This window comes from Pongo abelii, chromosome 8 (genome assembly GCF_028885655.2).
Source record: "Pongo abelii isolate AG06213 chromosome 8, NHGRI_mPonAbe1-v2.0_pri, whole genome shotgun sequence".
Taxonomy (NCBI): Eukaryota; Metazoa; Chordata; class Mammalia; order Primates; family Hominidae; genus Pongo; species Pongo abelii.
Window position 1 is genome coordinate 103,402,878 of NC_071993.2, and position 22,630 is coordinate 103,425,507.

A 22,630-nucleotide genomic window follows, 5' to 3' on the forward strand; every position below is an offset into this window, starting at 1 on the left:
CAAGGCAGGTGGATCCCTTAAGCTCAGGAGTTTGAGACCAGCCTGGGCAACATGGTGAAACCCTGTCTCTACAAACAATTAAGAAAAAAAATTAGCTGGGCTTGGTGGCACACGCCTGTAGTCTCAGCTACTCAGGAGGCTGAAGTGGGAGGATTGCTTGAGCCCGGAAAGTTGAGGCTGCAGTGAGGCATGATCATGCCACTGCACTGCAGTCTGGGCAACAGAGTAAGACCCTGTCTCAGAAAAATAAAAGAAAGAAAGAAGAAACAAACAACAACAACAAAAAATAGAATAACTTAGCTGTCCATTTTTTTTCTGACATCTTGACATTTTTTGCTCAAATTGTTTATAGCTCACTCACCAAAAATAGCAACCCTACTAATTACCTAATAACATGAAATACTTGTGTCAGCAAAATTCCTGTATATAAAATTAGTTAACTTTGATGAAAGTAATATAAATCTTTGGTCAGAAAAGCACACCAGATCTGAAAGAACACAGTTAGGATACCAAGGAACAAAACTCTGTAGCGGTTTATCATTTCTATTTTTTTTCTTTAGGCACTCACCTTTCTCTGCTGTGAGAACAGACCTCCTTGAAGGCAGGATGAAATCTTAAGTCATCTTTTTTACCCCCAATCCCTAATTAAGCACCTGGCACTAGGAAGCCGTGGATCAATGCTGCAAGAGCAAAAGGGAACTGCAGGAATTCCGCTGCCCTGCTGCTGAGGTCTTCACCGTTCCCTAACTTACTCATCAGCGATTCTCAGTGGCTTTGGCAAATCCTCAGGGAATCTGCCTTCATCAGCCACCTCTCAGAGTAGAGGTCACAGAGCCACAGGGAGGGGAAGGACTTGTAAGTTGCACTGAGAGCCCGGGAAAGTCTCTCGGTATGGCTTGTCACTCAGGTTTTCCATTGACATTGGCCGCAGGTACGCAGTGGGCATATTTGCTACCCGCCTAGGATGTGCCGGGCCCTGGTCTAGGTGTTGGAGATACGGAAGCAGAAATGAGACAGAAAAAAGACTGCTGCTCCCACAGAGCTTCGACAGAGACAAAAATAAATGAAACAGAAATAGAAGTAAAGAGTTCAGGTCATGGTAAGTGCTGCCAATGTTATAAAGCAGGGTCTGGGGACAGGGAGGCGCTGGCAGGGGGGAGGGCGGAAGGCCTTCCTGTGATGTGTCCCTTGACATAAGACTCAAATGATAAGAAGAAGACAGCCATGCAAAGACCTGGGGAAAGGGCATCCAAGGGAGACAGAAGGCAAGTTCAAGTGTGAGTGCTCAGGGGCCTATGAGGGGGGCACGTCTTGGGATGGGCACACAGCTGGTGAGGCCAGAGCATAGGGATGAAGGATGGGAGAAGGGTAGAGAGGGTGAAAGGCCAGGCAGGAGAGGGACAGTGGGGTACTTGAGGGAGGGCACTACAGGCCCATGGTCAGGAATTTCATTCCAGTGGCAATGGGAAGCTGGGGATGATTCACATATTTTAAAGATAATATTAATATCAGATAATTACTAATTACTATGTGCCAGGCACCACTCTAAGCTCTTTATCTATAGTAATCCATTTGATTCTCAAAACAACCAGATGGGGTAGAAGATATTATCATCCCCATTTACAGAAGAGGGAACTGAGGCACAGAGAGGCTAATTTCCCCAGGGCATTTTGCTGGCAAGTGCTGGAGCTGAGATTTGGACCCAGGGAGTTGAGCCATGTCCACTGGTCCCTTTGGTCACTGAGTGGAACACTGCTTGTGGGTGGTGGCAGGGGACCTCTGAGTCCAGGACGCTCATCCAGGCAGAGGACAGGGAAGCCAACCATGTGCAGTTGCTCAGGGACTTTCTTCTATGCGGAGGGCTTGTCCTTAAACAGTCATCATGCAAACCCCGCTTATCCTTCAAGGTCCTTCCAGATCACTCCCCACATGAAGCATCGGGAGCAAGGTAACCAACTTTGAGGACATAGCCCCAACAGAGATTGCAATTTCCCCAGGACTGGTGGGCCAGGCCTTGCCAGCAAGAGGGGGGCACCATCTGTAGGCCTGCTGTGGTCCCGAACATCTGCTCCATCCCACCCGGGTCCTTCCTAGAAGGACTCTCTGAACCCAGGGAGACAAAGCACCCTAACCCAAAGCAGGCCTTGTCTGTGGCTACTGACCAGTGAAGTTCCCTCCAATGACGTAGGGGATGACTCCTCCAGGCCATATCCTCTCTGTCCTTGAGGTTGTGGCTCTTCGGACCCGGGGAGAGGTCTCGGCTGCCGCATGCAAGGTCCCAGGGCTGTGCAGAAGTGTGGTATTCTCCTGACCATCTGCAAGACAGTCGGGTTAATATTGACTTTGCCCTTTGATCTCTCCTGTGAATTATGGCTGAGGTTGTATTATCCACGATTCCAAAAAGGGGGTGTTAAAACATGTTCTAAAGGGGCTATTTCATCAGTTCAGGGTTTGGAAGCCCTGGGTGGTAGTTTTCCAGATGGGGGAAGAGTACATGTAGTAAACATACTGGGCTATGATAGGAGTGGGTTTGGCTTGTCTGAGGCCTTGAGAGAGGTCACATGGGGCCATAGAATCAAATGGGCGGGGATACCTCACAGCTCTTTGGGTGGGGCTGAGGTTGGGGTGCACTTTCCGCTCAGAGCCACTAGCATTTGGGGAACAAACTGGGTCAATCCCTTGCCTTGATCCAATATGGTCAGTGTTGCCTATGAAATAATTTGGCCAGTACAACAAGGAGAGTGGACCAGTCTGTGACACTGGAAAAATTATTTATAAGAAAAACCCTGGAAAAAGTAGACCCTCATAAAACCCCCAACTCTTGGCATCTGGACCCTTAAGACAGGAGTGTGGGAAACACAAGGAGGTTCAATGGAAGGTTCTGAGTCCACGCATTAGGCCCCCTGCAATGGCAGAGATAGGTGGATGGAATAGAATGCTGCAACCCATGGACACCAGTCACTGAATCTGCATGCATTTCATTCATCAGTCAGATAATTTAAAATTTTGTTTTCAGTTGGCTTGCTTAGAATCCCTCATTATTCTAACTTGGAGCATTTTCGCTCTAGTTTTTATACTTTCTCCCCTAAAAATCAGGTTTTGTTTTTGCCAACTCTTTTCTTTGTTTTTGTTTATTTATTTATTTATTTATTTATTGAGACGGAGTCTCACTCTATCACCCAGGTTGCAGTGGTGCGATCTCGGCTCACTGCAACTTCTACCTCCCGGGTTCAAGCGATTCTCCTGCTTCAGCCTCCCGAGTAGCTGGTATAACAGGTGGAAGCCACCATGCCTGGCTAATTTTTGTATTTTACTAGAGATGGGGTTTCATCATGTTGACCAGGCTGGTCTCGAACTCCTGACCTCAAGTGATCCACCCACCTAGGCCTCCCAAAGTGCTGGGATTACAGATGTGAGCCACTGTGCCTGGCCAATTCTTTTCACTTTTCTTTATTACATTAATGTTATTTATTTTATTACTTCCTTCTATTTTCACTTGTTTTATCCTGACGTTTCCTTCCTAGCTTCTTTTCTCTCTTATTTAAAAAAATTGAGATAGAATTCACACACCATATTTAGCCTTTTAAAGTATACCATTCAGTGGCTTTTAGTATTTTCACAAAGTTGTGAAACCATCACCATTATCTAATTCTACAGTATTTTCATCACTCCAAAGAGAAACTTTGTACTCATTAACAGTCACTCCCCATCTCTCCCTTCCCCGAGACCTTGGCAACCAGTAATCAACTTTGTTTCTATGAATTTGCCTATTCTGGACATTTCCTAGAGATGGAATCACACCACATGTGGCCTTTTGTGTCTGGCTTCTTTCACTTGGCATGTTTTCAAGGATCACTCATGTTGTAGTATGAATCAGTTCTTCATTTTATGGCTGAGTAATATTCCATTGTATGCACATACCACGTTTTGTTTATCTGTTCTTCAGTGGGTGGACATTTAGGTTATTTCCACTTTTTGGCTGTTAGGAATAATGCTTCTGTGAACATTCATGTACACATTTTTGTGGACATAGTTTTTTCATTTCTCTTGGGTACATGCCTAGGGGTGGAATTGCTGGGTCATATGGTAACTCTATGTTGAAACTTTTGAGAAACTACCAGACTGTTTTTCAAAACAGTGGCACCATTTTACATTCCCACCAGCAATACACCAGGGTTCCAGTGTCTCCACATCCTCGTCAACACTTGTGATTTTCAATCTCTTTTATTATAGTCATCCTAATGGCGTGAAGCGGAATCTCATTTTGGTTTTGATTTTCATTTCCCCAGTGACTAATGATGTTGAACATCTCTTCCATGTACTTGGTGGTCATTTGTGTATCTTCTTCAGAGAAATATCTATTCAAATTATTTATTCATTTCCTTTTTATTCTTTTTTTTGAGATGGAGTCTTGCTCTGTTGCCCAGGCTGGAGTACAGTGGCACAATCTCGGCTCACTGCAACCTCTGCTTCCCGGGTTCATGCCATTCTCCTGCCTCAGCCTCCCGAGTAGCTGGGACTACAGGTGCCCACCACCACATCTGGCTAATTTTTTGTATTTTTAGTAGAGACAGGGTTTCACCGTGTTAGCCAGGATGGTCTCGATCTCCTGACCTCGTGATCTTCCCACCTCGGCCACCCAAAGTGCTGGGATTACAGGCATGAGCCTCTTTTTTTGTTGTGTTATAATTAGTCTTTACATGTTCTAGATACCAGGCTCTTGTCAGATATATAATTTCCAAATCTTTCTTCCATTCTGTAGGTTGTCTTTTCACTTTTATAATAGTGTCCTTTGAAGCACAAATGTTTTTAATGAAGTCCAATTTATCTATGATCTTCTTTTGTTGCTTGTGCTTTTGGTGTCATATCTAAGAAACCATAGCCTAATTAAAGATCACAAAGATTTATACGTATGTTTTATCCTGAGACTTTTATAGTTTTAGCTCTTATATCTAGGTCTTTGATGCATTTTTAGTTGATTTTTGTATATGGTGTGAGGTAGGGCTCCAACTTCACTCTTTAATATGTAAACATCTAACTGTCCTAGGACCATTTGTAGAAAAGACTAGTTTTTCTCCATGGAATTGTCTTGGCGCTTTTGTCCAAAGTCAACTGGCTATCCTTTCCTAGCTTCTCGAGTTGAATACTTGGTGCATTAATTTTACATCTTTCTTATAAATATTAACATTTTCAAGGCTAAATTTCTCTCTGACATCTTCTTTTCCTGTGTCTCACATTTTGAAATGTATATTTTCAATGTTAGATATTGATACATTCTTTAAATTCCATTTAGACTTTCTTCTTTGACCTCTGAATTATTTCAAAGTATTGGTTTTAATTTCTAAACATTTGTTTCTGTGTGTGTGTTATTGATTTCTAACGCTGCACTGTGTTCTAATAACCTATTCTTCACAGCAGGGGTTAGCAGTTTTTCTATAAAAGGCCATATAGTAAATATTTTAAGCTTTGTGGGTCATATATTCTTTGTTACAACTACTCAACTCTGCCATTGTAGTGTGAAAGCAGCCATAGATAATATGTCAATAAATGGACATGGCTGTGTGCCAATAAAACTTTATTTGCAAAAACAGCACGTTGGATTTGGCCTACTGATCATCAATGGCTAGCCCTTGCTCTAAAGTATCAATTCTTTGGTATTTAGGCCTTCCTTGGTAAGCTAATACAAGATTGATTTTTATAAATGTTCCATGTTTTCTTATAATAATGTGTGATGTCTAATTGATGGGTTTCATATGTTGTTCAAATATTCTACTTACAAAAATTTTTGGCTTCTTAATGTATCAGTTACTAAGAAAAGTGCTTTAAGCAAAACCTCCAGAACTAAGATTATGAATTGTCATTTTCTCTATCCTTAATTTTTGCTCTAGATTGTTCAAGGCCATGTTGGTTAAGTAAGACAAGTTTAGAATTGTTAAACATTCCAGATAAATTTTTCTTTTATCATTAATAATCCTTTTTATAATAATAACATTCATTCATAATAATGATTGTTTTGTCTGATATAAATATTGCTATACCTTTTTTTTTTTTCTGAGTCAGGGTCTGGCTCTGTCACCCAGGCTGGAGTGCAGTGGCACAATCTCAGCTCACTGCAACCTCTGCCTCCTGGGTTCAAGCCATCCTCCCACCTCACCCTCCCAAGTAGCTGGGACCACAGGCATGCGCCACCACTCCCGGCTAATTTTTATACTTTTTGTAGAGACATGGTTTCATCATGTTGCCCAGACTTGTCTCAAACTCCTGAGCTAAAGTGATCTGCCCACCTTGGCCTCCCAGAAAGCTGGGATTACAGGCATGCACCACCGCACCTGGCCTGCTATACATTTTTTAATTTTGGTTAGTGTTTGCCTCATATAGCTTTTTTCTATCCATTTTCAATATTTTTGTATAATTATTTTTGTTAAAGTGAGTCATTGAATGGGTGTTATTCTCTGAGTTAATTGCATTTCCCACAACAAACAATACATCAAGCTTTGCAATTATCATAATATTGAGGTTCAATATTATCTTTTCTGGTATATAAAGTGGCTTTTTGTAAATTGAAATTTTTATTTAGATAATTGTAGATTCACATGCAGTTGTAATAAATAATACAGAGATTTCATGTACCTTCCTTTCAGAGATTTCATTTCCTCTAATGGTAACATTTTGTAAAACTACAGTACAATAACACAACTAGGATATGTGCATTGATACAAGCCACTGATTTCACTCAGATATCTCCAGCATTACTTGTACTCATTTGTGTGTGTATGTGTGTAAGACAATTTTATCACACACAGTTTTGTGTATCTACCACCACATTCATGATACTGAACAGTTTCAACACCATAAGTATCCCTCATGTTGTTATTTTATAACAATATCTACCCTCCTTTCCCCTTTCCTCTATCCATTCCAAAATTCTGGCAACCACCAGTCTGTTTCCATTTCTAAAATTCTGTCATTTGATGAATATCATATAAATAGAATCATACAGCATATAATAGGGATAATAATTATGCTCTTCTCACTCAGCATAATTCCCTGGAAATTCATCTAACTTGTTGCCTGTATGAATAGTTTATTTTTATTGCTGAGTAGTAGTCCATGGTATGGATGAACCACAGTTTGCTTACCCATTCACCTGTTGAAGGATATCTGGATTGTTTCCTGCTATTACAAATAAAGCCATTATGAACATTCATGTACAGATTTTTGTGTAAAGGTAAGTTTTCATTTCTCTGGGATACATATCCAAGAGTGGAATTACTGGGTCATACAGTAATTGGGTCTATTTCTGGGTTCTCTATTCCATTGATCTACATGTTTATCACTCTGCCAATGCCATACCATCTTGATTACTGTAGCTACAGAGTAAGCCTTATATGGGGTAGAGTGATTACACCCCTTCAGTCTTCTTTTTCATAATTGTTTTAGTTATCTTTCCATATAAATTTTAGAATAAGCTTGTCTATGCCTGCAAAAATGAAAATAAAAAACCATGTTGAGATAGAAATTGCATTAAACCTATAGAACAATCTGGAGAGAACTTGGCACCTGTACTCTATGCATCTTCCAATCCAGGGATGCAGCATGTCTCTCCACTGATTTAGGTCTGTCTTGATTTTTTTCATCAGCATTGTTTAATTTTCATCACACAAACCCTGTACAAATTTTGTTAACTGTATATCCAAGTATTTCATCTTCTTTGGAGTGATTGTGTATATGGCATTGTGTTTTTAATTTTGGCTTCTGCATGTTCATTGTTAGAATATAGAAATGTGAGCCATTATAGAATTTTATATTTCCAATATAGAAATGTGCTGGTCTTGTATTTCTGAAATTTTGTTGAACTCATTGATTGTTCTAGGAGGTTTTTGGGCTTTTCTTTTTTCTTAATAGATTTCTTAGGATCTTCTATGTAGACAAACATGTCATTTACAAATAGAGACAGTTTTATTTTTTCCTTTCCAACTTGTTTGCCTTTTCTTTGTTTTTCATGCTTCACTGCAGTGTCTGGAACTTCCAGAACTACGCTGAATGAGAGTATGAGAGCAGACATCCTTGCCTTGTTCTTGGTCTTGGGAAAAGGCATTTGATCTTTCAACCGCTAAGTATAATATAAGCTGTAGGTTTTTTTCTAGACACTCTGTATCAAGTTAAGATAATTCCTCTCTATTCCTAATTTGTTAAGTTTTTATCGTGAATAGGTGTTATATTTTGTTAAATGTGTTTTCTTCATCAATTGCTGTGATAATAGGATTCTTCTTTACTAGCTTGTTGATGTAGCGGGTTCTATAGATTGATTTTCAAATGTTGAATCAGCCTTGCATACCTGGAATAAATCCCACTGGGTTATGCTGTATAATTCTTTTTTATACATTGTTGGATTTCATTTGCTAATTTTTTTAAGGATTTCTGCATGTAAGTTTAATTAAGTTTTAGGGGTGTCTCTTTTTTTTTGAGACAGAGTCTCACTCTCTTGCCCAGGTTGGAGTGCAGTGGCGCGATCTCGGCTTACTGCAAGCTCCACCTCCCAGGTTCATGCCATTCTCCTGCCTCAGCCTCCCAAATAACTGGGACTACAGGCACCCGCCACCATGCCTGGCTAATTTTTTGTATTTTTAGTAGAGACGGGGTTTCACTGTGTTAGCCAGGATGGTCTCGATCTCCTGACCTCGTGATCTGCCTGCCTTGGCCTCCCAAAGTGCTGGGATTACAGGCGTGGGCCACCACGCCCAGCCTTAGAGGTGTCTCTTACAAGCAGCTAACAGCTAGATTTTTTTCTTATTGTTCAATCTGAGAATCTTCTAACGGATGAATTACATTTATTTTATAACTGATATACCTGGACTTATTCCCTTCCTTTTGTTTTATGCTTTCTTTTATGCTTTTGTTTTCTTTTCCTCCTTTTATTCTCCTTTCCTGCTTTCTATTAGATTAAGAAATGTTTCTATATTTACTTTTTATTTCTATTATGTGCTTTCTATTCTTTAATATTGCCTTTCATGTTTAACATTCATACTTGGCTTTTTAAAGTATAAAGAATTAGTGAACTAAGAAGACAGATCTGGGCTGGGTGTGGTGGCTCATGCCTGTAATCCCAGCACTTTGGGAGGCCGAGGCAGGAGGATCACGAGGTCAGGAGATCGAGACCATCCTGACTAACACAGTGAAACCCCATCTCCACTAAAAAATACAAAAAATTAGCCAGGCATGGTGGCAGGTGCCTGTAGTCCCAGCTACTCGGGAGGCTGAGGAAGAAGAATGGCGTGAACCCGGGAGGCAGAGCTCGTAGTGAGCCGAGATTATACAACTGCACTCCAGCCTGAGCGACAGAGCAAGACTCCGTCTCAAAAAAAAAAAAAAAGAAGAAGACAGATCTGAAGAAACCAGAAACCACAGCCTCGTTCTAAGAAATACAGGGTTTTTAAAATATTTTAATTTGTAAGACACCCTCCAATTTTTCATGTTATTATTTGCTTCCTTTCAAGACCCCAAATTAGTCACCATTATTGATGGCTTATTTGTGTTTGTTTGCAATACAGATTGATATCTGCCTTCATATCCATCCATTCCCTTGCTCACTGGTATTTCGTACATCTCACTTCTCCCTTCTGGAAATGCTTTTGAGTCATGCTCTGTCGCCCAGGCTGGAGTGCAGTGCGATCTTGGCTCACTGCAACATCCACCTCCCAAGTTCAAGAGATTCTCTTGCCTCAGCCTCCCGAGTAGCTGGGGTTACAGACATGTGCAACCATGCCCAGCTAATTTTTGTGTTTTTAGTAGAGATGGGGTTTCACTATATTGGCCAGGCTGGTTTTGAACTCCTGGCCTCAAGTGATCCACCCCAGTTGGCCTCCCAAAGTGCTGGGATTACAGGTGTCTAAAACTTTTCAATAAACTTTCACTCCTGCTCTAAAACTTGCCTGGATCTCTCTCTCTGCCTTATGCCCCTTGGCTGAATTCTTTCCTCCGAGGAGGCAAGAATCGAATTGCTGCAGACCTGTACGGATTTGCTGCTGCTAACATCGCCAGCATCTGAGGCTTCCTTCTGTGAGTTATGTTCCTTACTCTCTTCTGATCATGGCCATTCACCTTTCTTTCCTTTGAACTCAACTCTGTATTTTTCATTTGGAGTGGTGAAAAGGTAATATTTTTTTCAGTGTTCTTCTACTTGTATAAGGGGTTCCTACTCATCTAGTTGGTCATATTTCCAGACCCAGAAAGTTGGTATGGAATACATTGTTAAACCTGAAAATAATTGTCTTACCACCAGAATTTCTAGAACAGAAGTCATACACTTGCAGTGTTGGAATAAACCCAACCCGCAGATGTGTTTCTGTTTGGCCTGGACACTTTTGGCCCACACTATGTTTTTTTAAAAATTTCCTTGTAGGAGCCAACTTTTAAAAATCAAGGGATTTCACATAAGAATCCAGATTTTCTAGTTTTTCTTTAAAAACTGAAAGATTTGGCAACAGCAGGCCCATCTTCCATCATAGTACAACCAGCTGGAGTTTAGAAGCACCTGCTCTCCATAGTCAGAGCACATGTTCTGTTTGCTGGAATCTCTCTCCCCCTTCACATTGTCCTATTCAGCTTACTTCACCTTTTAGATGACCTACCTGCCCTCTACGGAAGATATTCTAATTTGCTATTCCAGTCCTAAACTACAAATTGTATCAAGATGTCAAATGTGAATTTTTCTGGTAGACTGGAAGCTCCACGAGGGCAAGAACTGTTGCCAGCTTGTTCTGCACTTTATTCTCCACACCCTGCATGGTGCCTGACTGGTGGTGAGCATTGAATATTTTTATATTTTGAATGAATGAATTAAAGAAGGGATGAGCTATTCTAAAAACAAACAGCCCAACAGTCCAAACAACTCTGTGTTGGAAACCTCTCCAAAATGTTGGCAACACTGAAGCCCTTAATGTTTACATCCTGAGAATTATCCAGTCTTAAGTAATCACAGGCAGCAATGTAGCAAGTGGAAGTTTGTTACTCATTTCCCATATGGTTTTCAACAAGTCTCTTAATTTTCCTCTGTCGCCAACTCTCCTTTGGAGAATGGGCAAAAATACTTCTCTATTCAAGGAAATAACACTAAGATATTCCGTGTTTCTCTGACAAGCTGTGCTGCACATACATGTGACCTGGTATTATAAGGGTCGGTTTTATGCAGCCGAGTCAGCATGGGAAAATCTTAAGTGCACCTGGAAAGAAGCTAGGGTATAATTTCCAGAAATGGGTTATTGAATGACAGCTTCCCCTTTGGTCCAGTGAGAAATTTAATTTGCTAAGGACTCAACACAGGAAGCATTTGCCGATTAAAAATATGTCTAAACAGATGTTCTGCTTAGCCTGGAAGAAGGATCTTAATGCAACTGTCATTATTGGATTTTCTTGGATTACTACTATCTGGAATCGGAGTCCAAATAGAAGGATGTAATTATTTATTATGGCCAAGAGTCCTGCATTTGAAGAGGAGCTCAGGGCGTCTGACAGGATTTAACACGCTGGGGGTAGGGTTGAGGGGGGATAAAGCCCATTTAAATTCTCTGGCTCTGTGAGCGAGCCCTGTCCTCTCTGAAAGAGCAAAGCGGTTGTTGCTTTTCAATCTTCTATTTCCAGCTGAAGGCACAGCCATGTCATAAACAGAACCAGGCCTGAGCCAGCCTTCTCCAGTGAGGAAGTGCAATTTTTAGATTAGGCAATTGGTCATTCCCACAATGGAAGTAAACACGCTGACAGCTCAGCCATCTGCATAACCGTCACCCCAAAGGTGATGGGTGAATTTGCACCTCACCTGCAGCAATCTCGAAAGGCTGAAGGCCCCTCAGTAAAGGGGAGACTAGATCATTCTGCACAGTGGTTCTCAAACCTGGCTGCACATTAGATTCAACTGGGGAGGTTTTAAAAAATTCTGGTGTCTGCCTTCCTGCTCTGAGATTGAGAATCAATTGGCCTTAGAGTGGAGTCAAGGCACCTGCAGTTTCTAAAGCTCCCCAGGTGATTACAAAGCTCAGTGAAGTTTGGGAACCACTGATACAGCCCAAAGGTTAAGATCAAGGGGTTTGGGGTCAGGGGGACTTAAGCTCAAGATAAATGCTGCCATTTGCTACCTACATGGCTTTGGACAAATCACTTCCCCTTCGGAGCCTCACTTCTTGCTGCAGGGCGGTGGTGACCCAGGTAATGAATGTCAAATGCCTGCAGTGAGTAAGGGCTCAGTGTGAGCTGCCACAATGGCTATGAAAGTCTGCATTTGAGACGGCCTAAAAAGGAGGGCCTGAAGTTCGTTGGGCTCAGTTGTTACACCCAAGTAAACTGACATAAGTGATGCTGGGAATTCCAGCCTCGAGTGCTGTTTTGCACCCAAGTTTGTGGGATGCCTGTCCTCTGGTTCAACCAGATTCCATTATTATTTGCTTTCACACAAAGCCCCTAGGAAATGTTACTGAAAGTGAAAGGTCCATTCTCTTTCATGAATATGGTTCTGGAAATCAGGCTCTATCAAAACAGTCACAGCTTCATTCATGGAGCAGTTGCACACTCCATTTCATTAATCCCATTATCAGCGCTGAAATGCATGCTGAGCTCTCATCTCCAGAGGAGGGAGAGCCTTCTGACCAAAGGGTCTGCCGGAGGGGATGTTGAGTGAGCATTTCAGCCTTTTCCCCCTCCCCAAAGCTGGAGGCACAAATCCCCACCGTCAGGGCTGAGGGGAGCCACATAATGCCAGGAAATAAACCTGCTGCCGAAACTGGGCGCTTCCCTCAGATCCTTTCTCCTGCCTGGGCGGTCTCTTTTCCTGGGGGTGGTGGAAGGGGGGCGAGTTGTGATTAAAGGGAACCTGAGATTGACACAACGTGTCTTATCTTTCATTCAAATAAAAGCAAGAGGCATCCAGGGCTGGCGCCGACAGCATCCTGAAGGTTGGGATGGGAAGGATGGAGGGATTCGTTAGAACGGCCTGCCCTCACCTCACTTCGAGATTTCCTTCCTCCTCAGGACTGCCCCGGATTCTTAAAGACATGCTTGTCTGCTGCTGTAATGCAGAGTGGAAGGACTGGCCTAGCCTGCACATTCCTTATCCTCTTCGAACAAACCAGGGCCATTTGGGGGAACTGCAGACTAGGGGACTGCTATCATCACCCTCCCTGAAAAGCCCAAGATTCTTTGTTGCAGTGTGGGTGCTGTGCACAACCCCACTAGAGGCAGAATTTTAATGGGCCACAGCTGCCGTCTTCCTTCCTGTCCTCTGTAATTGTGTTTCTATGCAGCTGTTGCACAGCTGTGGAATCCCAGTCCAGAGGTAGATGATGCACTTTCAATGCTGGATAATATAATTCCTGGAGGTGGAGGTGGGGAGAAGGAAATGGAAAAGCTACATTCCTTGAGCCTCTTTTAAGTTCCAGACACCTGGCTATGTGCATTACATAAATATTATTTCTAATTCCCTCTAAACCTCATACAAGCAGTTAAATAACTTATCCAAAGTCATAGCTACTAAGTGGATGAGCTGGAATTCAAAACCAAGTGTGTCTGACTGTCCAAGTTTATAGTTGGGTCATTTTACACCCAACGAACTAGTAAATATCAAAAACTCTGACAATATCTATTGCTGGGGAGCAGAGGCAAAGGGGGAAGGTGGTAGATAGTCTCCAAATATGGCCACCAAGTCCGCTTATCCCTGTGAGGTCATGCCGCTTCTCTCGTGAAGGAGTAGAATCTATTTCTCTCTCCTTGAATCTGGTCTGGTCTTTTGGCTTATTTTGTTAATAGAATGTAGCAGAAGTAGCATTCTTGAAGTTTTAAGTCCAGGCCTTAAATGGACTGGCAACTTCTGCTCCTTCCCTCTGGGAAGCCAGTCACCATGCTATGAAAAGTTTCTGATGAGACAGCTGAATGGTGACAGTCTGCATGGACAGCAGGGCCACAAGGAGGCACATTGGGGCACTGGAGGTGTAGCTAAAGTTTTTTTGGACCTTCCAGACCAGTCCACCTGCTAGATAAATTCAGTCAAGTGAGTGACCCCAGATGGCATCAGCCAAAGAACCACCCCACTGAACCCAGTCAACCCCCAGAATCATGAAAATAACAAACCATTGTTTGAAGTCACTAAGTTTGGGTGTGGTCTTTATGCAACAATAAATCACATAAATAAGGAAGAAAAAATGAGTGTGGCATCTTTGTCACTGCAGTGTGATGACAAACCCTGCTGGATTCATTCACACATGCTCCATTTTTACCACTAAGTGCTGATCATTTGTGGCAAAGTGAAGGACCATTGAGTACCAGATGTCTGGGGAGCCCATAAACTTATAAGTCAAAATACCCTTAAATAAGCAAAGCAGAAAAACACGGACCTGAAAGCAAGCCCTGCACATAGTCCAAACAACAAGCTGTACAGCCAAGAAACAAATGCAGATTAGTTACATGGGTGACTAAAGGATCTGCCTCTCTCTAAAAGAAGTCAAATTGAAGAAGAAGATCAGCAACCCAATAGGAAAATGGGCACAGGACAGGAAGAGGCGATTCCCACTGACAAACATAGGAAAAAATGTTCAAAGGCACCAGCAGTCAGAGGAGTACAAATTAAATACCAATAAGCCACAGCTTACTTGTTAAAAACACTGATAATGAGTTCTCCCTACTGCTAGTAAGAATATGGGAAAGGAGTACATTTATAAGTTGCTATGGAAATGTGAATTGTTACACCTTTTGAAACACAACCTAGCAACATCTATTACAAGCACACTAAATATGTAAGGATATATGTTCAGAAATGTTTACTGCAGTCATTATTCATGATGGCAAAAGCTTGAAGGGAACTGAATGCTAATTGATAAGGAAAACACTGAATAAATTATGATCCGTCCATATCAGTAATATCTACTCAAAAGAATACATTTAAGTTATAACTAGTGCCTTGGAGGGGTTGTGCCCATGAGGTATTGATGACAAAAGCATGATGCAGAAAAAATGTGTATCAAATATGATTCTATGTTTTAAAACAATGACAAAGCCTGTATCTGTATTTATGTTTAGATGTGTGCTTATATACGTATATCTCTGTATATATATCAATGTATGTGCATGGAGAAAAATATGAAGGCTGTATACAAAGTCACTAGCACGCATAACCTGGGAAAGTGTAGAGGGTTGATAAGTGGAAAAAAGAACCCGAAAGGAGGTGGCCACATTAAAGAGAAAAGAAAAAGAAGATAACACTTTTAAAAGTATGATGGTATTATCGAATTTATGCATTTGTGTAAAATTACATATATGCAAGTATATATGTAAAAATGTAAAATAGCATGAAAGCTGAAACACAAAATAAATAATGATTTCTATTTCATTCCTACATAGGTGTCCCTGAGACATAAGATTCTGGCATTTAAAAATTATTCCTTGGCCAGGCGCGGTGGCTCACGCCTGTAATCCCGGCACTTTGGGAGGCTGAGGCGGGCAGATCACGAGGTCAGTAGACCAAGACCGTCCTGGCTAACATGGTGAAACCCCTTCTCTACTAAAGATACAAAAAATTAGCCAGGCATGGTGGCGGGCGCCTGTAGTCCCAGCTACTCAGGAGGCTGAGGCAGGAGAATGTCGTGAACCCAGGAGGCGGAGCTTGCAGTGAGCTGAGATCGCACCACTGCACTCCAGCCTGGGCAACAGAGCGAGACTCCACCTCAAAAAAAAATTTTTTCTTTTGCTTTGCTGTGAAGTTTGTGTAGAAGAAATACCACTGCTGACTGTGAATCATGATTCCTGCAGGATGCAGGCCAGACGGAAGTCCAGCAGCCCCTCTCCTCCAGCACTGCTTCTGAAGAGGAGAAGCTTCTCCAAAATAGAAGTGTCCAGTGATCTCCGAGCTAGAAACTCTTAAACAACCAGCAGACCACACTCAGGTCTGAGCATCTGCATACAGACAGGCAGTGGCGGTGCTTCTGGACAGGCTCCTGACTCCCTGCCCACAGCCAACCAGCCCCTTACCTGCTTCCCACTTAGTAGCCCATGGAATCTCTAATCTACACCTCCCCCACAATCCCCACTCCAGTTTTATTTTTCTTCTTTGCCTCCCTCACCCATTCATTCTCTCAGACACTCAGTTCTCAAAGCCACATTATTTGCCACTCCCAGGTCTTCAGGGACTTTGACTCACGATCCATGCACAAGGCAGAAAAGTCCAGCCAAGAGAGCAGAGTTTATCTGAGAGCTATGCTGTTCCTGACCACCTTCCATCCCTTTCTGAGAGTTTATCTGAAAGCTATGCTGCCCTTCCGTCCCTTTCGCCAGCAGCACACCAGCCCTGCTCACGCTCACAGACTTCAGTGCTTCTAGTCCATCTCAGCCAGTAAGATAGGAAATGATTCCATAAGAGCTATCCAAGGCCATGGACTAGGGAAGAGAGAATGGGAGTGACTGCTTAATGAGTACAGAGTCTGCTTTGGGGGTGATTAAAAAGTTCTGGAACTCAATAGGGGTAATGGTTACATAGCATTGTGAATGTACTTAATGCCACTAAAGGGTATGCTTTAAAATGGTAAGTCTTATGTCACGTGTATTTTTCCACAACTGAAAGAAAACAAGGTACCCAAAGACCTGGTGAGGGCTCACATTACCCTTTCCAGCTTCCTTGGTGCCAGTGTCCATGGCTGTGGTGTCTGGGCTGCTCTCAGATGCCTGCTCTTCAAGCCCACCTAGAGGAATGGAGAAGAAAGAGGCATGAGGACACATCAGCCTTCTCTGCATCAGCACCAAGGGATGAGGGAGCAAACCTGGTCACCTGGGGATGATCACAATCACCGTGGATTCGTAAGCTTCATTCCACACATCAACTGAGCCCTTACCACGTGGCCCCACGCTATTCTAGATGTGAGGGCAAAAACAAACCTGCTTTTTTTAATAACCACACACATCAGTCACAAATTAATAAAAGTATAACTCTCCTGGATCATTTCAAGGGCACCCAGAATCAAATTTACAAAGTTACCAGGCAACCCCAAAATCAGCTTCCTCACCCCCGCTCCACCTCCATAAGAAAGGCCAAATGCAAATAGGATCCTCTCTGGGCCTGGAGTCCTCCTGGTGCAGAACGCAGGGAGACGTGCCCAGGGCTGCCGAATACTCAATGTGTCCCGTGACTGCTGCCTTTGTTACCCTGTGCACTCTCTCAGTATTTGGGTTTCCTCTGTGGGGTAAGTCTCCGTGTAGGAATCTACTGTGTTGACCTTATAAATTACGACTCCATAGACACTCTGTTCACGAAGGACAGTGATGCTTCTACGTGTTTGCTAGTAGCCATCATTTATAAACTGTGTTAACACTTGTCTCTCCCAGGAATGTGGCCAATCACCAAATATCTGTTTGACCTACTATGGGCCAGGTGCAGTTCCAGGCACCACGAATCCAGCAGTGAACGAGGCAGGTGAGTTCCTGCTCTCAAGAGGTGTCCATTCTAATTGGAAAGCTGGACCATAAACCGCAGGTAAGTAAATTGATGAATGAGATCATTGCAGGTTTGGAAAATGCTCTGAAGAAGATCAAAACCAGTGTGTGATAGAACGTGAGCTGCTTATCTGGTGAGCTGCTTATCTGGTGGTTGGAGAGGGGCCTCAGGGAGGTGGGATGGCAGTGAGATCTGAAAGGCAGGAAGGATCTGGCCATGTGGAGATCTGGCCAGAGCATCCTCCGCAGGGGAAGGATCCAGAAGGAGCCTAGATGGGGATTGAGCTTGTCATGAGAGGGACAGCCGCAGTGGGCAAGTGGGAACAGGGCCGGAGAGGGAGGCAGGCCCACAGGGCCTTGCCAACCAGGCTGTGTTTTGTGACTTTATTCTCTTTGTTACAGGAACCCTGTAGAGGGTTTAAAGCATGAGAGGAATGTGTTTTTATCTGTGTTTTACCAAGACTGCGCTGGGACACAGGCAGACAAAAGCAGAAGCGGAGTGAACAGTTAGGAGCCTTGCAAGTGTCCGGGTGAGACAGGGTGGTGGCGTGGACCAGACACTGCAGTGGAGGTGCTGGGACCTGTTGTGTTAGGGAACAGTCATAGGCAGAGCTCGCAGGTAGGGCTAGTGGATTCGATCTGAGGAAAGACGGGGGCCACCTATGCCACCTGCCCTTGGAGTTTGAATAACTGGGTGGGTAGTGACACCAGGGAGCAGATTTGAGGACAAAGACTATATCCAGGAGAGACTATTACACACACGAAACCACATCAAAGCAACCGAAGGACAATCTATTTTTAAACAAAAAAATTATTCCTTGCATTTATTTAGAAACTTACAGCTTACAAGTCAGTTTCCCAGTCTCCCCTTTAACTCTGATCAGAACACTTTATGTGTAATCCCATTTTCCAGAGGAGAGAACTGAGGCCCAAAATGTTTAACCCAGGGTTGCCCGGCCCATCAGGGAAGATGAGGGCTCAGGACACAGTCTCCTGGTCAGACACCCGGTGGTCTTCCCTGTCCTCACAGATAAAGGCTTTCCACGCTGCTCAACCAAGGCTCACATGGCACCACGAGCCCAACCCCTGGGCCTGTATGACCCTGGAGACAGCCACATGGTCCCACTCCCAACTCCTCACATGCAGGCCATCACTTTCCCTCTCTGTGACCGTGACCTGGGCAGTGGCTGCAGCTGCCAGGTCTCCTATACAGAAGGTCCCACTACAGCCAGGCGGAGATGGGAGGCTCCGCGCCTGCATCCTGCTGGTTCCGCTGCCTCCTGGCCAACCTGGAATCCACTCACACACTCCCTGCAGCTGCCGGGTGTTCACTGCCAGCTCCTGGCCCTCTGGGTATTCATCCAGTTGCAGCAATATCATTTCCTCTCGGGCTAAAGGTCAGGGGAAATCCTGATGGTATGAAATCTCTCAGCAGCAGAGGAATGTACCACCTGTGGCGTGGAGGCGAGCTGGGGCCGACGCTCTGGGTCTAGCTCAGCTTCACTCAGCTGTGCAGCTGTGGTGGGGAACTCGGGTGTTAGTATTTTTCATCTGTCAAATGGGCTATTGCAGGGACCAAATGAGGTAATGGGTTTGTTTAGGCATTCGTTCATTCAACAAATATCTATCCAACACCTGCTACAGGCCAGACGCTGTGTCTGCTGCTTGGGATATGATGCAGAAGAAACTGTGCCCTGACTTCATGGAAATTATATTCTGATGAAGGGTAGGGGAAAAAATGACAAACAAATAGCGAACCAGATATTTAGGTCTGGAGGATGTAGGTGGATATCTGGAGAGAAGCATTTCAAACTATGGGAACAGCAAGTGCAAAGGCCCTGGGGTGGGAGTGTGCTTGGCGGGGGGGAGGTGTGTATGACTGGAATGGAATGAGTGAGGAAGAGAGAAGGAGATGATGAGGTCAGCAGGCAGTGGAGGGTCTGGAGGATCTGCTTATATGGGGCCTTGCAGGCCATTCAGGATTTTGGCTTTTATTCTGAGTGAACTAGATGGGATCCAGAGGACATGAAAGGGCTTTATAACTGCACTGGTTTTGTATATGACAGGGATAATAGGTAGTGAATAGGAGTGGGGAGACCAAGTGCCCCCCAGTGATGGAGGGGGGAAAGAATTAGTGTTTACTGTCCCAATTATGGTGCAAACCATGTGCTAAGAACAGTGCCAAGTGCTTTTCCTCACCTTCAGTTTTATATGTGCAGTCTCATGAAGACCCAATAACAAACGGACCACGAACAGATGAGGAAACAAGGCTCCAAGAGGTGAAATGACTTGCTCGTCTTGAGGAAGCAGAGAGAGTTAGTAAAGGTGATGGCTGAAGGTGGGTCCTGTCTGACCCCCAAGCCTGTACTCCTCTTCAGCCTCAGTCACAGAAAGAACGAAGAGAACAAGGGAGGTGCCTGGTAGAGGCTGCTTATTCAGGGATACAGGGCATTGCCCATCCAGGAGGTCTGTAAGAAGACATATGAAGTGATGGGTCTAGCTCAGCTTGAGATAAGGCTGGAGCCATGGCAGTTAAGAATATAGAGCCCTCCTCTGTCCTTATCAACAAGAGATGGAAGGTTCTGTCTTTTATCTCAGAAAGGAAGCCGGGGACCTACCTGGAGTTAATGTGGCTTGGCCACATTTCATCTCCTGATGAAAACCCTTCCATGGCTCCCCCCTGCCCTTGGGATAGATTCCACCTCCTAACACCACTGATGAGGCCCTTAGTGATATGGCCCTGCCAGTCTCCTCCACCAGGTACCTCAAGCCTCCTCTCCTTCTACTCCCTCCACTGCCACTCTGTGCTCAGCTGCATTAAGTGACTTAGAGTGCCTTGGCTTTCTATTTTCCTCTTATTGCACACTTTCCTCAACCACACCCACCTCTTCATCTGGCCAAACCCTACTGGTCCTTCAAGTCTCCATGTAGATACCACTTCCTCTGAGCATCCGCCCCCCTGCTCCTCTTGGGGTAAAAGTCATTCTCTCTGTTCCCACAGCCCCTGGCCTTATTCACCACCCTCTCCACAAGGTACTAGGATCCATTTACTCAGCTGAATCCCCTATGATTTAGCTTTTCACATCTTGAAGGAAGGGATTTTGTTATGTCTAATAATGAATACCCAGCACCAGGCCTGGCACATGGCAAGTACTGAGTAAAATACAGAACGGATGGATGAAGCGATGGATTGATGGGTAGGTGGGTGAATGAATGCATGGATGGATGGATGGATGGATGGATGGATGGATGGATGGACATACGAGTCATGTAGGCAGTGTTTAAAAAGAGAAATCAATTATTTCTAACTCAGCTTAACTGTTGGAAAAATAATTGTCTTTATCAGCTTTTATGGAGAGAAGGAGGCAGCTATTCTTGGAACAATGGCTCTCAACTTTGGCCGTGATTTGAATCACCTGGGAAGCCTTTAAAAAAATACTGGCGTCTGGGTCCCACCCCCACCCCCGGAGGTTCTTATTTAATTGGTCTGGGGCATGGCCTGGGAATGGGGAGTTTAAAGAGTTCCCCAGGTGATTCTATGGTGGCAGCCAAGGTTTAGATTTGCCACTCACAGCACCCTGTAAGAGGAAGCCTCACCTTGTGCTATTTTCTTACTCCCAACCTCTCTCCTCCTGAGCTCACCAGGAATGGAAGACATGGACTTGGAGACACACTTTGAACACTAAGAAAAGCCATGTCTCACGTCGAAATCGATAAAAACTGTTTCTCCGTTTCAATAAAAACCGGCAAATGAGTACGACAGGTGTGGCTCTAGCTATAACTGCAGCTGCAGGCACCATAGAACAAGGAAGAGAGAAACAGCCTGATGCAGACAAAGACTGAGGGCAGGGAGAGGAGAGCTTTCAGGGTATGGGGATGTGTTTTTCCTTGGGTGTGATTGCAAGACAAAAAAAAGTTTGAAAAAAATACATATATATCCCCATATTTGATCTTTGCTTAATTACCTCTTCGGTGAGAGGATATGCAAAGACCTTGTAGATTTCATTAGTCACAGAGGTTTATTCAAACGTCTCCTTTGCATAAGAAACCCAGGCTTACAGCTGGTCTCTGGGAAAGAATGCCCTCCAGGCCTTGAAAAGAGAGCTCCCGGCCTGTTCAAGCTCTCACTGAAACACAGCAGAGGTCAGCGGCCCGTGATGCATGGGCCCGGCTGAAATGTTTCTATCCAGCATTTGCAATTCAATCCCACAGTTTCCTTTATGGAACAATTCACTAAATTCAGAGTTGTTCTTTTTTCTAATTCACCATATAATTCACCTCCCAAGTTCAATTAAGAAGCAATCTGTTAGCAACTTTGGGAGCAAGCTGCTTTTCTTTGGGAAAGCCCAATTTTCTTCCGCTCTCAACAAAAAGTGCCTTAATTAGATGCATCATATGAGACATTGATGTACACACAACGCCCCTCCACCATAATTAATGAAATATTAACTGTATACACCCAAAGACATCTAGGCAGAAAGAGATGGGCTTTTCCAAAGCCCTAGGGGCAAAGCCTTGTGCCATAGATTAATATTGCCCATCTGAAAAACAGTGACTATGAATTCATATTCATTAATATCATTCATAAACAAAACTCTATATTAATTATTCCTTTCATCTCTTATTCTTAAAGACTAACATTACTTGGTCCTTGGTTCTCTTGAACACGAGAATACCTACGGTTTTTTAACGCCAGCATTTAACTTTAAATGCCAATTCTTTGCAGGTACTTCACATATGTTCTCTATTTAATCCCCAAGCCAATCCTCTAAGGTGGGTATTATTCCCATTTTATATGCAGGGTAACCGAGGCTTAGAGCAGTTAAGACATCACCAGGGACACACCGCCATTGGGTGGAGAAGTTGAGATTCTCTCCATATCGGTCTGATATCAAAGCCCTTCATAGACATTACATACTAAAGAAACCTTGCAGGACGGCAGCCTTAGCTCTCAGGTTTACTCATTTTTTAATACTGTATTTACAGCTTTGACCCACGAGAGCTAAATCTATCATAAAACTGCAGTGCTTTACTTTAAGAAAAAGAAAAAAATATATATCCAGCACAAAATCCTAAAAATCACTTTATTCCTACTCCATTCATTCAGTACGCCTTGGTGGAGCACCTGCTTTGGGCAGCACTGTGCTGGGTTTCTGCAGGCAGTGCC

General features: G+C 43.6%; 1 protein-coding gene across 3 annotated transcripts in view; it reads right to left on the reverse strand.

The window, feature by feature from the left end:
• TLL2 (tolloid like 2) overlaps positions 1 to 22,630 on the reverse strand; it is a 153,765-nt gene that overhangs the window by 66,008 nt on the left and 65,127 nt on the right. For 2 of the 3 annotated variants that reach the window (XM_024253817.3, XM_054522711.2), the window contains exons 3-4: positions 16,638 to 16,715; positions 2,163 to 2,315 (exon numbers count right to left, since the gene is read on the reverse strand). In XM_024253817.3, coding sequence (XP_024109585.3) covers positions 2,163 to 2,315; positions 16,638 to 16,715 — 231 coding nt within the window. The remainder of the gene's footprint in view (positions 1 to 2,162; positions 2,316 to 16,637; positions 16,716 to 22,630) is intronic. The other variant, XM_054522710.2, reaches the window with a different exon arrangement.